This window comes from Drosophila mojavensis, unplaced genomic scaffold, assembly GCF_018153725.1.
Source record: "Drosophila mojavensis isolate 15081-1352.22 unplaced genomic scaffold, ASM1815372v1 contig_231, whole genome shotgun sequence".
Lineage (NCBI taxonomy): Eukaryota > Metazoa > Arthropoda > Insecta > Diptera > Drosophilidae > Drosophila > Drosophila mojavensis.
The window spans coordinates 5,931,322-5,948,580 of record NW_025318772.1 but is presented as its reverse complement, the minus strand read 5'-3'; the positions used below and the strand labels follow the sequence as shown (position 1 = coordinate 5,948,580).

The 17,259-nt window shown below is 42.8% G+C and overlaps 3 protein-coding genes across 3 annotated transcripts; 2 read left to right on the top strand and 1 right to left on the bottom strand.

Moving 5' to 3' along the window:
* Positions 1-230: 230 nt before the first annotated feature.
* On the bottom strand, positions 231-5,085 carry LOC6575105 (WD repeat-containing protein 20). The gene is made up of 4 exons (XM_002001087.4): positions 4,034-5,085; positions 2,583-2,771; positions 589-2,514; positions 231-517 (listed from the first exon to the last, which is right to left on the bottom strand). The coding sequence occupies exons 1-4, from the start codon at positions 4,604-4,606 to the stop codon at positions 458-460; spliced, it is 2,748 nt and encodes a 915-aa protein (XP_002001123.1). The 5' UTR covers positions 4,607-5,085; the 3' UTR covers positions 231-457.
* Positions 5,086-5,537: 452 nt separating this feature from the next.
* Positions 5,538-6,857, top strand: LOC6575104. The gene is made up of 3 exons (XM_002001086.4): positions 5,538-5,942; positions 6,067-6,376; positions 6,437-6,857. Exons 2-3 carry the CDS (start codon positions 6,364-6,366, stop codon positions 6,736-6,738), a joined length of 315 nt encoding a protein of 104 aa, XP_002001122.1. The 5' UTR covers positions 5,538-5,942; positions 6,067-6,363; the 3' UTR covers positions 6,739-6,857.
* A 2,797-nt stretch (positions 6,858-9,654) lies between these two features.
* LOC6575103 lies at positions 9,655-10,105 on the top strand. The gene has a single exon (XM_002001085.4). The coding sequence runs from the start codon at positions 9,692-9,694 to the stop codon at positions 9,989-9,991; it is 300 nt and encodes a 99-aa protein (XP_002001121.1). The 5' UTR covers positions 9,655-9,691; the 3' UTR covers positions 9,992-10,105.
* Positions 10,106-17,259: the final 7,154 nt, after the last annotated feature.

The window sequence follows — 17,259 nt, the reverse complement described above, 5'->3', positions numbered from 1 at the left end:
CGTATTAAAAATAATACATTTACAACTAATCATAATTCAAATTTAAATATATAGATCAATATTTATATTTGTAAATGTTTTCATACATTTCATATTGTATTTATATAAATGTTTGTTTTTGTTCTGTTGCCTGCTGCTGTTGCATATAAATCGTAGTTATGTTTTACATAACTATGTATATCTCGTATATATATACTTTTTTTTTTTTTATTCATTTTTCATTTTAAATATTTCATGTGTGTTCATTTTAAATTGGAATACAAAAAAAGGTGCAACAAACGTAATTTAAAAAAAATAATAATAATAATATGGGAATATTGATAAACAATTTAAAACTCTTTCTAACGGGAAATATAATTTGAAATCAATCGCTAGCTCTAACCTAAATCACCGACTGTGCCGCCTCCTGCTGCTTGACAAGATTACGCTGATAGTTGATCGCATCCATTTTAACGAACTATATTACCGTGCCACCCGTAGGCGTTGTTTGACTGGGCGACATGTGTTGAGCAACGTGCTGTGGAGCAAAGAGATTCATTTTAGAAGAGTTCAGAGAGATAAGCTGAAACTGAAGCTGTGTCCACTTACCGTACTGTGTCCTGGCCGCGCCCATGTATAAATAAACCCATCTTGGCATGCCGTTAAAAAGCAATCCTCTCGAAAAATGAGCGCCGTGAGGCGCTCGTGCGCAATCTTCTTGCAAATGAGCGGCTCCAGGAGCGGACACTCTTCAAACCTGGGACAGGCGGGCGTACCTATGAGCTTCATGGGATCATAGCTACTCACACTGGTCGACGACTGTCCAGCCGTGGCCAGCGAAGAGTTGTGCGAGGATTTGCTTAACTTCAGTGAGCCAAAGCTATGCGCCGTTGCACTGCTACCAATGGCTGCGCCACTTCCCGACTCCACCGCTGTCGAGTGCGCGATGCTTGTGGAACTGCTGTTGTTATTAGTGCTCCTGTTGTTGTTGCTGTGGTTACTGTGATTATGTTGATTATAGCTCTTTAGCATGCTCATTGCTTTGCGATGCTGTCGATGATTCGTAGCCGTCGATCCGCTGCCGTCATAACCAATGCTTGACGAGCGTTTGTCTGAGTTACTCAAGAAACTGAAATTTGTCAAACGCTGGGTGAGACTATTGAAGGCGCTGAAGCTGCTGCTGCTGGAGCCCGCATTGGAATTGGATTTGGTAGAGCTATTGGAATTTTTGCTATTGCCAGATGTGGAGTAATTGGAGTTGCTAACGCGTGGGCCACTGCTGTCAATGCTGTCCGACTTAGTCGCACTGATGCAGTTGGGAAACTTGATCGAGTTGCTATTGCCATGTGACCGGCTGTTCGCTTTGGATGAGGATGTGGTGTTCGCGGCAGCAGCTGCTGCAGGTGTCGCCGTCTCCGTGTCACAGCTTTCGTCTGGCGGCGTGTTGGCATTGGATGATTGCGAGGATATCGTGCAGTTGGCCGTGGAGAATTTACTAGAACTGCTATTGCTATGCTCTGTCGCACCGGCAGCCCCACCGCCAGCTGTTTCCCTAATAGGGCTACAGCTGCTGGAGTCGGCAAAGTTGCTTGGCTGGCCCATGGCCACGGGTCGTATCACTTTGATGCCATCCGCATCGAGGCCGCCATTCAGGAAGCTGCTGTCGTTCAGCTGCGTGCTATTTACGCGCTGGCGCATCGTCAATGGGTGCCGAAGCACGTCCTCCGTGATATCCCACAGGCAGATTTGCGTATCCTGACTAACCGAGCCGAGGCGATAGCTAATGGCCAGCTTGTCCGGCGCCAGCGCCGCCGATGAGGCATCCGAACGAAACGAAGCCGAGTGTGTACGCGTTCGATTCGTATGCAACGGCGTAGAGTTTTTATCGAAGCCCTCGAAGCCACCATTGGCCGTTGAATCGCCAGAGAACCGATCCTCCCTCGAAGCAGTGTATTCATTCAGCTGATTTTCATCATCACTGAAATCGCCTCCATCCCAGTTCGTGTAGGAGGTGGTATAGGGATCGAAGGCCACTACAGAAACCCAGGAACGATGGCCCTGGCCTCGCGCCACAACTCGTCGCTCGTGCAGCGACCACACCGTCACCAGATCATCCTCGCCGCCAACAACAATGTATTTGCCATCGGGTGACCAACAGACACAGAGGAAGCCACCAAAATAAGAGCGCGCAATACCTAGCAATTCCATGGTATCATAGTGAAAGACTCGCAAGAAACCATCCTGTGAGACGAGCGCCAGATTCGACCCGCAAGGCGAGAAGCACAGCTCATTGATGCAGCAGTTCTCGGTGCTGAAGACCCACTTATACAGAGGATTGCGCGTCGATTTGGACTTGCAGGTGAGTATCGTATAGCCGTCGCCCACTTTAAATGGCTGATAGCTGGGCGCTGTGGCCGCACAGGGCAGCTCTTCATTATACAGATACAAGTGTCCCGAGGCGTGCGAGGCGAGAAACAGATGCGGCGAATTTGGCAGCCACTTCAGGCAGGTCACTTTGGTCTTATCAATCAGGCGCTATACAAGAGAAATAGATTCACTCAGTATGTGGGCAAATTGAGTAACTGTTTGATCCTCTCGCTTACCTCTTCGTTGAATAGTTTGCGTAGCTCGCGTGGCCCTTGCTGCGGTGATACCAGCTGTATTTGTCCCGTTGTGAAACCAACCAGCAGCGGTGCACCAGAGGGCGTGGCTGCATTGGCATTAAAATCGTGACAGCTGGGATTTGTGCCCTTGTAGAACTTCTTATCGATGGGTTTGCTCATCTCGGTGCCCTGCAAAGCCAATAACAATAAAATAAACTTAGTTAGTCATCTCTCTGTTCCAAACATAGGCGGGTATTTGTGGCGTGCCATAAAAGAACTTTCAACATATATTATAATTGCATCATAGTAATCCAGCTACATTTTAGGATTTTTGCACAATTACTGAACGCTCATTTCGCAATTGTGAATCAACAGGATTATCTTTCTTCTAAATTTAGATTATAAGCTTACTCAAGAAATATAAATAGAACAGACTTTGCCAAGCCAAACAAACTCTTTGCGCCTATTTTTTTCCCCGATCATAAGGTACACCAATTAGCATCGATTTTGATAGCTTTGTGGAAATTAGCGGCTTGTTCAGACTTTCCGTTGAGCACCTGATGGAAATGATTCAGAATACGAAACTAACCAAATGAAGACCTAAACAAGTTTATAGCAAAACCGTGTGCGAATGCAAGCTTTTGCAGTTGAAATAACTCAAAGTGCGAAACAGCTGCTTGGTAAATAAGGAATGCAATTATTGTAACGTATTCGAATATTGAATATACTTAAACAAATAATTCACATTAGCACAGGCTCTACCTTGCAAACTGGCTGTTCCAATTTCTACATACAATATTACATTTATTGCTATAATTAGTGTTTGGCTATCTCGATATACTTTAAAGCAAAATATAATCGATTTACAAATTTAATTCAATTCATGACATATATAACTGATAGATACTCCACGCTCGTTAGGGTATGTCTAAAGAGCAAACATTAAAAACTGCCAAGTTGGATGATTTGCGGTGGAAAAAACTGCCTTCGAGCGCAATAAACACATTTAAATAAAAGCTAAGCAAACGAATTGATCAACAACAACAACAATAACAATAGCTAAATAACAGACGCAGCGAGAATTGGAACAAATTAAGCGATTGTGTTTGGGGTAGCATTTTGTATGCCATGAGGAAACTGGATACGATTTGCCGGAACGTGAGCCGGAGTGACAGACGGGGGCCGCAGTTCTAACTAAGTGGGCACTGCCAATTGCTGCGGGGGCGGCAACGTTGCGAGGAGGCACTATTACATGAGCAGAGCTAAGGGGCGAAGTCGGTGTGTGCAGGGCTCTGCTTATCAGCATGCACTTTTGATAACAAACCGCTTGAAAGATCTACGAGAAGAGACTGGCCACGTCACTTGCATGGGGAGAGAGAGGGGAGAGGGAGTTCGTGTCTACAGGTGCGCTTCAGTATGTTCATAAAAAACCCAAAACCATCTTTGCTCACCTTTTTAACGCCACGGAACGCATACACATAGAGGTCGCGTCCAAAATTGAAACAGATGCGATCTCCACCATAGATTTGATTTGTGGGCAATCCGTTTTGGTCCAGCACGCCGCCATTGGTCATCGAGTGCATGGATATACCGCCGCCTAGGCGGGTATCCACGGTGCTGCTGCTGCCGCCGTTGTAGTTGCTGTCGCCGCCGGCGCCGCCGCCATTCAATGTACTAGTGGTTGTTGTTGCCGTTGTTGTTGGTGTTGCAGGTGTTGTTGTTGTTGTTGATGTTGTTGCGCCATTTGAATTCAATTGCGTGCGCTTATCACTCGATGTCGATGTTGTTGGAGTTCCTGCTGCTGTTTGCGGTGCCGCCACATTCGCTTCGCTATTGTTTTTACTGCTGGGATTCGGTAACGTTACAAATGAGACGCGCACCTGGGGCGAGCTTTGATTGTTGCTGTAGCCGACGCGATTGGGTCGCGAGTATTCGGAAAGGGTGAGCAGGCGATAGGTGCCCTCTCGGGTAACAAATTGCGTTTTCAGATCGTCCTTGACATTGGCATCCAGTTGGTTGGCCATTACGTAGGCGTTCGGTTTAGTTACATGCGCCGCTTATTGTTGTTGCCGTCACTGCTGCTCTTTGCATCACACCCGCACACACTGACACACAACACACACACACACACACACATATATATGCATATACACCTCAACCCATGCCTCGCGCGCGCCCCACTCAGACGCAAGTGTTTGGGCTACTACCTGCCGCTGCCGCTGTCGCTGTCGTTGCGACTACCGCTGCCGCTGCCGCTGTCACCGCCGCACTGCCCTGCCCGTTTGCAATTGTGTTGTTGTGTCCAAATATCGTCAAGTTTTGTTCCACTAATTAACTAGCCTTGTTTACGTGGGTTGGTGTGTATGCGTGCTCTTAATGCTTGCCCGTTTTTTGTTATAATTAGATTTAATTCTTCACTACACTTCAATTTGTGTGTTGTTGTTGCGGAATTTTTATTTTTCTCTCGCTGCCACTATTTCTTTATCGATAGACGATATCAATACTTTTTTAGAGCGCAGCTAACTTCAAGTGACTCGAACTGTGCGCACAGAAGTTAATTCCACAGTATCAGCAGCTTATTGCAGCCCTGTCAAATTCAATATTTGGCAACGCTGTTTGCTTTGTTTACCAAATTGTTGGCAGTATGGCATCTCTGTTCCTTATTTAAAATATGGCGCGAGAACAAATATCAACTTAACCTCTGAAGCTATTTTTTATTTTTAATTAATTCGCCATGAAAAAACATAAAGTGCATGGAATTAAAAATGCCGATACTAGAGTATGAGTCGTGTTTAAAATTTAACTAGAAACAGCATCTTTCATTATTTCATTTTGGCCTTCATACATATGTGATTGGCTTTTGTGGGTAAACGGAAATGCATTTCAAATGTCTTAGAAAATTGGCCACGGGCAATGCTTTGTCCGTTCGTTTTTGTGCTGCGCTTGCACCAAATGAAGTTTTTCACGTATTCGGACATATGTACGTTCTCTCAACGTTGTGCAACTGATTGGGGCATGTGGCAGAGTCTTACGCTGACCGTTCTTTAAGCCAGAAATTCACTTTGAGCTTGGCAATTTAAGTGCGTGAGTGGCAGGCAATTTTCTAGGCAAAAACGTAATAGTTGCAGAAGAAGAGATTGAAATAACAAGTCAGATGGGATGTCAGTCTCAGAGTTTGTTGTTAATTTGAAAGAATATGCTTATTAAAACTAAGCACTGCTTTAAAGAAAACTTTTCGTTGAAAAAGCTCAATCAATGATTTAATGATTTTGAAATTCATTTCGATGCGATTGGAGTGCAGCACAATTGACTTGTATGGGTGGGGTCGAAGGAATGGATTTGTCATGTCCAACAAAATTGGTAAGGGCAACGATTTTCTGTGAAACAGTCGCTCCTCTGGCACTTGTTGTGAAAGCTCGGATTTCTCGTGGCAAACGCTGTAAAGGGATTTGTATTATTTTCTTTTTTTCTGTTGTCTTTTCAGCCATTGCAGAATGTGTGAGTTGCATGCCATATGCTGGACAGCAGCTCACACGAGGGGCATTATCGAATCATTTGTTGTGGGAAAAACAATCAGGCAGAGAGAGCACTGAAAGAAATCGTCACCTTGACTCCGGCACTTGAGAGATATGCGTATGGACAATCGACTGCACATACAAATAAGCGCTTCAGCATAGTACAATGAACTGCACTCTCCATGCACCACTTAAGCTGAGTATAAAAGCAGCTGGGCCACAGCCCAAGCATCGACAGTTGCCATCAGATAGTGACATTATCCATAATGCGTCTTTCAGGTAGGACCAGCCATCCATTGCCATCACGCTAACTAAGTGTTTGCCATTTGCTCAAATTAGGAATCCTATTGGCCTTCGCCGCGTCCCTCTGCTTGGCCTCGAGTGTGCTTGGGCAATGCATTGATACCTATGAGCCTGGCTGCAAGCTGGCATCTGAGGTGGGCTACCCACAGCGCCATTGCATCGATCCCACCAAGTACTGGAGGTGCTCCACCCTGAATGGGAAGGCCGAACTCTTCAAGTGCCAGACGAACACGGCCTTCAGCCAGGAGAGAAATGCGTGCGTGCCCTGGATCGATTGGGTCTGGAGGCCCTGCGTGGAGCCACCAAGTCGTCCAACTGGCTGGCAGCCATGTAATTAAGATAAACATATGACTGCACAGATTTGGAATAAAAAAGACAATTGATACTGAAAATTAAAATTTTATTATTGATGGAATTGGTAGTTTGAGAAATATTAAACAAGCAGGTATGAAAATATTCAAGAAATTTTGTTCAATGAATTATTAACAATATATAATATTTCCTAAAAGCTAATAAAGTATATATACTTAAAAAAATTTATAAAAAAAAAGAAAAAGATTCTTATCAAGTATATATTACAATTACTTGAAACTAATCTTGTGATGTATGATATGCTTGGATTATCGAGCTTTATAAATTTATTTATCTACATTTCCCGAGAACCACTCAAAAAGAGTAAATACATAGTTGTTGAGACTTAGCACGATCTTTATACAATCTCAATATAATCTTGATTTTATCTCTAAGTGAAGTAGAATCTAGAAATCTCTATGATTTTTAAACACTTTAAACTTTTGTTAAGATAATGTGAAGAGTAAATCTCGCAAAAAATATAATAATATAAATAAATATCTACTCAAGTCTAGTCCTAGTTGAGTAACCCAATATATATGACATATAGTAGTGTATTTCCGATGTTACATCCGCTGCTCTCAAAGAGATTTATAATGTGTGTTCCTCGTTTATTGAACTACTTAAAGTCGTTATCAGTGAGGAAAGTCAACTGCCGCTAAACAAGTGTTTATCTGATCGTGCTCAAAGATCGAGATGAAATGGCGCGATAAGCTATCGGGTAAGGGGCGTCTCGTTGGCTGGTAGATGACTCAGATAGCAACAGTTGCTGCGTATTTCGCGCAGTGCACGCAACAATTTTGTTGGCCAACTGACTTTTGACGTGCTCCATTGCAATTAAATGACACCCCTTAACAATGTTGATAGCTTTAGACAGCGACATTAAACTTCATGTTGGACGCCTCCAAAAACATCTGTCATAAATCAATATTGGTGTATTTGGCAAACCGGTCCAGTTACATTTCCATTTCCACTTCACACGGCACTGGCATTGGGCTTACAAAAAAAAAAAAAAAACATTTTTTTTTTTTTTGCATTTTTTATACCAATTTTATTTTATATTCCAACAGTTGTGTGTCAGGTCCTTTGTCAATGGAGAATCGAGCACATCAATAAAACGAGCTGCAAACACATTTTTGCTATAGCCTCAAACTGTAGGTTTTTTTTTCCAGTTATAATTTTTATTTTATCAGCGTGTTCATTTTCGTATGCGTGCATGTGGAAAACTGCAAAAAAGGAAGAAAATATAACTGACATTTGCATGTCAACGAACGGAGTGCCACAATCCAAATCGCACACGTGTAATCGTCATTCGCGAATTGTAATTGCATCATTTGTGTGCGATGAAAAACAAATTACTTTGTATTTGTATTCAATTATAACACGGCTTTGACTTCAAAGACTGCAACGGTGTGAAACGACTGAATGAAATTGCCCTATTTACAGGTCAATATAGCGAAAGGATGCTCGAGTAGGCGATATACGATTGAGAACTTAACTATTAAACAAGCAGATATTTTAAGCTTAAGATAGGAAGAGGTAGGAAAGGAGGAAATGGAAATGTAAGAGTTATAAAGAGAGCGAGAAAGAGAGGGAGATATATGTGTATACCGACATAGTTAGAAAGGAAAAGCAAAAACTCGAGACGGTAGAGAGTGGGCGAAAGGAAAGTAAGGGGCGAGACAAACGTAGAGAGAAAGATAGAAAAAGAGAGAGAGAGAGAGTTAGAGACAGACAGACAGATAGACAGATAGTGAGGTATAAAGACGAAAAGAAATACCGAAATAGACGATAAAAAGAGAAAACGTCAGAGGTAGATTACATGTGTGTGGGATAGAGTGAGCGAGGGGAGAAACAGAGAGAGAGAGAGAGAGATAGATATGCAGCCATTGGGACAGGCAGGGAGAGAGAGAGACAGAAAAACAGATATAGAGGCGGCAGTTGATACACTGAACGTCTTCTGCGTGCTCTTGGGCCAATTCAGGGAGTAAAATATTCATCTTCCGGCTGGGATTTTCTGCGTGCGTTCACTTTGAAGACAAAAGTGCATACAAATTGCACACTTATGTACGAAAATCTAGAAATAACTTCGAAATGCTCGAAATTCCACACAAATTAGCATAAATCAACGAAAGCCGCTCCGAAGGATGGCAAAGCACGGCGGCCTGGCAAGGATAACACAAAGCGTTTGCAATGCCCGTGCCACAGTTGTCGTTGTTGTTGTCGCTGTGCTGCCTGTAGCTTCATTTAATGGCAGACATTAATAACCTGATTTAATTTATGGCCAAGAGCAAACAAAGCCAGGCGAAATGCCCCACCCAACTGAGCAGCCAGCCAGGGGGCCGAGCCACGACTGCAGCCCCAGTGCATTGGCAAGGGCAATTACTCAAGAGTGTGCAGGTCCTAATATGGCTTAAGGCGGCCCAAAAAAGCTAGTCGAAAGTGTCGATGCCGCTCTCGCTCCTCTCTCTTCTTAGCATCTTCGTCCGTCCGCTTGCCAGGTGAACATTTTTCGTTGGCCTGCGACCAGAAATGCCTCAAAGGCAGCGCTCGGAATTAATTAGCTGTTGCTCCGCTTGTTTGTGGCTTGCCCGGGCTATCTCTGCAAATAATTTACAGCAGCCATGCTTATGTCATGAATATGCAAGCACCTCAAGTGGGTGGTCCGTCGACAGTGACTCTGCCCCGCCCTGTTTGCGCCCCCTGAGCCCTTTGCAAAAACAATAACAAACGCTGTGCACACACAAACAGAGCCATAAACTGGGCTGCCAAATGGCAACGGGCGTAGGGTGGCTCCGTCATATCTGTTTACAGCATCGCGCCACACTAACTTCGTGATTAGTTTCGTTGTTTTGATAAGATAACACGCAGATTTTTGTGCTATAAAAGCAACGCCTGGGCATTAGCATAGGTCAGTCTTCGAAACAAACTCCTCCAAACATGAACTCGCTGTATCTGTTCGCTGTGTGCCTGGCTCTGGCCAGCTGCTGCCTCGCCAACCCCTGGGGCAAGCCCACCGGCCAGCCGGGCTGCCAGACGGAGGAGGAGCTGGCTGTCGGCGCCTATCGCCACTACTACCGCAAGAACCAGTACTGGGTATGCCAGGTGCTGGGCGTGGCTGCCTCGCCGGCCTACTGTCCTATTGCCCAGGCCTGGCTGGATGATGTCAAGGCCTGTGTGCCCTACTCCGAGTGGTACTGGACTCCAACAGTGGCGCCACCAAGTCAGCCTCTTGCCTGAATGGACAAGATTTCTTGATTGATTTTGGCAATTTCAGCAAGAGAATGCAAAAATGCGAGCTTTTGAATTTCATTTCAAAGTTCAATTGAAATATAATTTGTTTTATTACGCATACGCCTTGTAGTTATGTCAATTATTCTTAAAAGTTTTGCGCAAATGGAAGTACAAAATGTGTACGTAGTTATTTGAATAATACAAATTATTTGTTTTAAATGAATTCAAATTTAAATAAATTTAAAAATTTTGCCTTTGCTGTTCATCTCTTGACTTTGAACAATTAGGAAAACGATTTATTTAAAATATAAATTTCATTTTGAATAAAATTTAATTACCTCATAATTAATTAGTCTATTTTCAATATAAATATATTTCGGCAGTTATCAGTATATATATCCTGAACATGGTTTGGAGAAATGCGTGGCACAACAATCGAATTCATTAGGCTTAGCTGGATTTGGGCGCAATTCGAAATAAACTTAATTAAAACCCAATTTTGCAATAGCCGCCTGAGCGTTGTCAGCCAGCGGCAGCTAATTAAAAATTATTAAAATGGGCAACGGGGCTTGAGCCACCCCCCACCCCTCCCAATGGAAGCCATCGTAACGTTAATTTATCGAATTACGCAAACAATGGAGTGCAAAGGGAGCCCATGGTACGCATCGCGGGGATAACGCCTGGATTTGCATGGAACCGCAGCAATTGCTGGCCAGTCCCGCCCACGCCCACGCCCACGCCCACGCCGCCGCCCACAATCCACGGTTCAGTCCATTTGACCACGCACTCTGCGTAATTGTTCCGCGCATGAGGACCACGGATACAGTAGAGCAAACAAATGCAAATCCTTTGCCAGGGTCAACAGGCAACATGCGTGTGCCTATGTGTATGTGTATGTGCATGGGTGTGCGTGTGTTGGTGTGCGTGCGATGGGTTCCCAAAGCGACTTACGCTCCGTTTGCCAGCATCCAGCAGCCACGCCTTCGCTTCTGGCTCAACCTGCTGACAACATAAACAGCAGCCAGTCCAAAAAATTGGTTTTAATTAAATTGGCGACAAATTTCGGTCTGCTCTGCCAGTCTTTAATTATGGGACTTTGCGGTTAGCTCGGTTAGCTGCTAGACTCAACAACCAATACCCCGCACCCGCCTCAGCACTCGCCGCAGCAGCTCAACGGCTAAACAGCCGGTTCATTTGCTTGTTTTTGTGTGCTAAGCTTCGATTACAAGCCCGGGTGTTAGATATGTATATTAATAGGCACACTCAGTCAACACATTTCGACTTTGTAATGTCTCAAAGGTCAAGGTTAACAAAGCTGGCAGCTATTTCTGCTTAACTTGGCTCGAAGTTTGATCAACTTGAAACTAGCTTTATTGACTTCTCATTGTTGTAATATATATATGAAGTTATTCTATAATCTATACAGGTATAATAAATGAAAAAAAAAAAAAAATAAATAAAAAAGAGAATGAAAGCAAATAAAAATAATAAATTTTAATTAATTAATGTATGTACATAAATGTATATTATATTTATAAAAAAATTGATATAAATGTAGAATATATAATAATTAAATTAAGAAATATAATATAAATATAAATATATATATATATATATATATATATATATATATATATATTTAAAATTCATTAACGAAAAATATAAAATAATTAAAAATAAATCAATAAAATGAAATTTTATATAAATAAGAATTTTATATTTAAATTTATATTTATTAAGAAAACCTAAACACATATATATGGATTGCAATATTTAATAAAATTATTGAATAAAGAATATTAATAATAAAAAAATTAAAAAAAATTAAAAAAAAAAAATTATACACAATTTCTTTTTATAAATATTAGTTTTTCTATACATTTGTAAAATTTAATTATTTAATAATTTAATTTGACGGAACTGAAACAAAAGTTTTGTGTATAAAATTTCATAAGTAGTTAGTCATATGTCGGCTCTATGCAGATCAGGTTTGTAAATTGAAACAAGTGGAACGTAAACAGGTGAAACTTTCTGGCTGAATACAGTTTAATGTTTGCTGCACTTTGCCCCAGGCGAAGTTAGTGTCAGCATTCTGGCTGATTTGGGCCGTAACAGCTGCGCTGAGGCAGTTTATTGTTTCTGGAGCGCCCACAATTTGATACACATACAAATCGATTTAGGTGCGCATGCAAATAGCTCTATTTGCTTGGTGGGTGGTAAAAGAAAAGAGCAAAGTAAAGAAAATGGAAAAACTGTTAACAAAATACTCGTCAGCGGGCGTTGGCTCATTTTGCTGCTGTTGTGTATATAATATATATGTGTGTATGTGTCTATGTGTGTGTGTATGTGTGCCAAGGCGTCAGCTGGCAAACAAATTTGCATTTATCGCACACACACACACACACATACGCCACAGACATACCACACACTCACGCACACATATGAACAATGTGCTTATTCACGCCCATGCATAGACATCGATGTCAACATCGACACGAGCCGAAGTAAAAGGCGCAAAGTCTAAGTGCATGCTTAAGTGTATACGTATACTTACGTCGTTGCTGGCACCGCTGAGCACCACCGCTGCACCACTGACTGCGACTGAACAGTTTGTTTGCACTGCTGCGGCTGGCCCATGCCCACGCCCCAGAGCAGGTGTGTCTCTGTTTGTGCTTATGTAAATCAAGGTAAACAGCAATCTGCTGTAGCATGATACCATTACAAAGACATGTAACGAAGCTTAGGCTCGACTCCTGCCCACACACACACACACACACACTCACACGCGCACTGAGGTATAGGTATAGGAGGACAGCATTCTCGATGCTTAGACACGTGTCTGCTATTGATTGTGATATGTAATACAAATGCGTTATTGATGCCTCAATGCCGTAGTGGGCCACCCAGCAGAGTTGCTTTGATCTCAGCATCAGCAGAGAGCCACATGGACACGCCCCTTCGTAGTGGGCGTGCCTGCTGCTACTATTACCCAACACAGACACACACAGATACACTCTGTGTGCATAATATCATCCCACGGAGAGGCCGAGGCTGGCTTCATTAAATGCGCACGGCCTGAAGGTATGCAGAAGAAAATGCAAAGCATGCAACTCGCTCAAGATATGCGGAGTGCGTGTCCAATTCTTAAGTTGACAGCAAAAAAGAGGCTGACAGAGCATAAAGTGGAGCAGGAAATACCTGAAGGCGCAAAAGGAAATGAAGAGTTGACAAAGCGAAAGCTACAAACTCTGAGAGTGTATGAATTAAGAGCTAAGCGAAAACAAAACTGCACTACATTGGATTATCAAAAGCAGAAAATCCGACTACTTCGTTTGATCTTAAAAAACGATATGAATGAATGAATGAATAAGAAGAGGAATAAAAAGCCGAAGGGTGAACTAGAGAAATTAGCTAAGCTTTTGTAATTTGCATCAATTCACAGCTCATACTTTAAATTGAAATTTAAAATTAGAATATGAATCGAAATTTCATTTCGGCCAACTGCAGAGCCGTAAATTGATAAAGACTCTGCTAAATTCTGAGAATCTATTCGAGTGCTAAGCTAACTGCATCTGCAACTTAGTTATTGACACAAACTAGTAAACATAGCTGTACAATTTAGTCTGCATATGAATAGACATGAGCTGGATCTGTGTAGATTGCAACAATTGAAACTATTTACTTGCCAGCCAAGTGGCCAAAGTAGGCCAAACCTGGAACTCGTAAATAATTGCAACTGAATCGAGGATGACAACTTTAGGTACAAAACAATCGAATGGCAATAAAGTAAAGGCAACAGCAACAACAACAACAACAACAGCAACAACAACAACAATACAATACAAATGCAAATGCAATAACAAAACTCAAATTGGAAATGCGGCGGAAATTGAAATCGAAGGCGTTGAAGTGATTTCGTCTCACGAACATTCGAGGCAGGTAACACAACTGCAACACCTTTGACAACGTACTGAGCGCCTGGCTGATTTCTGGCTTCTGACAACGCGATTTTGTGGCACTTTTTCTGTTGCATGCAATTTTAATGCGATTTCGGATGTGATTTGTAACCGAAAAATAAGCCAAACAAAGTTTTCAGCACAAAGCTGCAAAGTTGCAATACCCTGTAGTCAGGCATATAGGGTATGCTCGACTTAACGGTATATTTTTTATAAATGAATATTTCTGAAAATTGTTTAACAAATGCGAATTTCGCTGTGTCGTCTTATCGAAAGTTTGCTGATTCAGCTTAGGCATTGGTACAGGGTATGGCCTAGTTGATCGGCGGCGCGTATAGTTCGTGGACTTTGTTGTTGTTGACGCTTGTTAAGTGCAAATATAAATTCAACGGCGCCATAAAATACAAATGCAAGGCGCCGAGATGATGGCACGACGAGGGGCATCGAGGGACGGGGGGCAGGGTCAAATATTTATTTGTTGCAGCGCAGCAAATTTCATGCTGCATACTTTCATGCGCCGCTGCAACACAATGTGGCAACCAGACTGGGTTGCTGCAAGGGGGGAGAGGGGTGCTGGTGGAACGAAGCATAAAACCTTCCGTTGCCATTCAAGTGGAAAAGTTTAAGCCAACTTAACAGCGAGCAGCAGGAGCACCCAAGCCAAACAAGTCCAGCTCTGGTATGTCCTCTGGAAGGAATGCGCACGCCGAGAATCAGCCAAAGAGTAGACCCAATAAGGGCGGCGCTTCCTGCCTCAGTTGCAGCGGGCAGCGCGAGGGTTTTGTGGCTGGTGCAGCTTAAGTTCACTTCTGTAGTGGCTGTCGCAGGGCTCCAGAACGGAATGTGCAGGCAAAAACAGGAAAAAGGACAAAAAAAAAAGAAAGAAGGATGAAGAGCCCGCCCGAGTGGTGAAAAAATGCCAATTATGGCTATTCGATAGGAAGTGCCGTGCAAATAGCTCAAGGCACCAGCAGCAGCTGAAATATTGTTGCATACTTCTAGGCGCATTGCGTATACGCCGTGTCTGTCTGTGGCGCTGGTCGGAGGCAGCTGTGTTTGTGTTGACGCACACACACACACACCTACGGGCACTCACATACACATACACAAGCGTAATTAAAATAACAACTGCGCTGACCTGTGTCCGTCAAAGTGCGGAAACGGAAGTTGTGTGCCGTTGACTGCGCACTGCTACATAGCTCCGGGCTTCTAGCTGCTGGCTGTTGGCTGTTGTGCCAAAGTTCAGGCAGCTCGTTGGCCGGCAATTCAAATGCATAAGTTGCAAAACTCTCGAGTTGCTCAGGCCGCAGAACCATTGCAAACTCAATTAAATCTGAGCACCGTTGCGACAGCTTCATGGCCCTTAACTACAGGCCAAGTTCTCGACGCGACAGTCGACTGGACACTCACACTGTGTGTGTATAAATGTATGTCTATGTGTGTGTGTGTGTGTGTGTGTGTGTTGATAACATACGACAATTGTGACTTTAAAAATCCCTTTTCGTAGCTCCAGTGCACAACTTGTGCAGGATTAATGGCCCGGGCGGCACACCAAGCCAAGCAATTAAAATGCAGCAACAGCAACAGCAATAGCAGCTGCAACTGCACCAGCAGTCGGAAATGGTGCAGAAAAATTGCTGTGACTTGGAGAGCGTATTTGAAATTCGCATGTGTGACAGCAGAGTGTCGCAACGGAGATAGCCGGAGCCCGTTTTCAAACTGGGCAGCACTTGGCCTCAGGCGCAAAGCGAGCAATGCAAAGGGGGAGGGGGTAGGGGTGGCGCAGGACCAGCGCAATGTTTTTGCCCGCAACAACAGCCAAAGACAAATAATGCAATTTCCTGACTAACTCATTTGGGGGCACTGGCGCAGTTACCATGGCTGTTGCGCTTTTGCAGCAGTTTCGTGTCACTGACACTTCAACTCCACACACACGCACACATATGCGTGTATATGCGCGTGTGTGTCCAAGCATGTGCTGTGAACTGTATCGTAGTCGGGCATTTATTACCTAGGCAATAGAGTCGCATGTAGAGAACGTTTAGCCCTCGGTTGGATTCATCTTGTCTCCGTTGTGTAACTAAATGCGTACTTATCCGTGAGACTCGGAGGAGGCAACTGTTCAGAGTCATGCTACAGTTATGTGTATAACGGCTAACAACAAATTGCTTACCCCTAGCAAATTGTGCTGACGTTCTACATTCTATTTCAGCATAAATACATATGCAAATATATGTGAGGGAGTACTTCGGTCGCTTTCTCCGCCCGCAGCTGAAAGCTAAATTCATTGAAATGGATATTATATAACTCAGGATATATTGATGCTGTATATATATGTATATTCTCTATTGATGAGTTAAATATTCCTTTCAAATAACTCGTGTCTAGGCTGAAGATATCAGACCATAGAGCTCTCATCTTAATTCCTGCTGTAATAACTGAAATATATCAAGGCGCGCACTGCATAAAACCCATATAAGCCTTGCCCTCCCTATATGCTGTTCTCACTGTAGGCGCATACAAATGTAATTGAACAGATGTTATTATCAGTAATAAAGCATAGGAGTAGTCAGCTGATAAACAAGCCCATAAGAAAGAAAACAAAATGAAAAGAAAGTGCAAAAGAGCAGCAGCTGCACATTAGATAAGATAGGCACGTTTTTTGTTCTTTTTTCAGAATCAATAACAAACATTACTCACCTTGCTGGCATTTCCACAAAATATTATTTTCGACTTCACACAGAAACAATCTAAATAAATCTAACAAAACTAATGCGCTTCAATGTTCAAGTTAAAACTCATTTTGAAAGTTGACACAAAACACACACACACACATACACCCAACGGACACCAATACAAATACAACAGCAATTGTATTTTATTTCAGACATACATATGTTTGCTGACCGAGACAGGTTGACCGCTTCCCTTAGTTCTCTGCTCTGCAATTTGCCATTTCGTGTTGTTTTGTTGAGGTTCAAATGTGCGGTGACAATTGTTTTTTTCTCTTTTTTTTTTTTTTTTCTGCTAGCTCACATGGCATTCACACACTCACACACACAGATACGAGTACATATGCCGCAAATGTGTTTGCGCTTCAGTTTGCAATTTTTCTTGCAAAAAGCTTTCATTTTAACCTCCTGCATTGTGGTCTGGTGTCCATGTAATTTAGCTCTTGCCCGGAAATTTCATTTTCTATTGTTTTTCTTGTTTGGTCAGTTAGCTGCTGCCGTTATCGAGCTACGTTAATTGATCCGCTGTATCTTATCAGTAGTATGGTTAATTATTTTGTAATCAACTTAAAATTAATAATCTCCA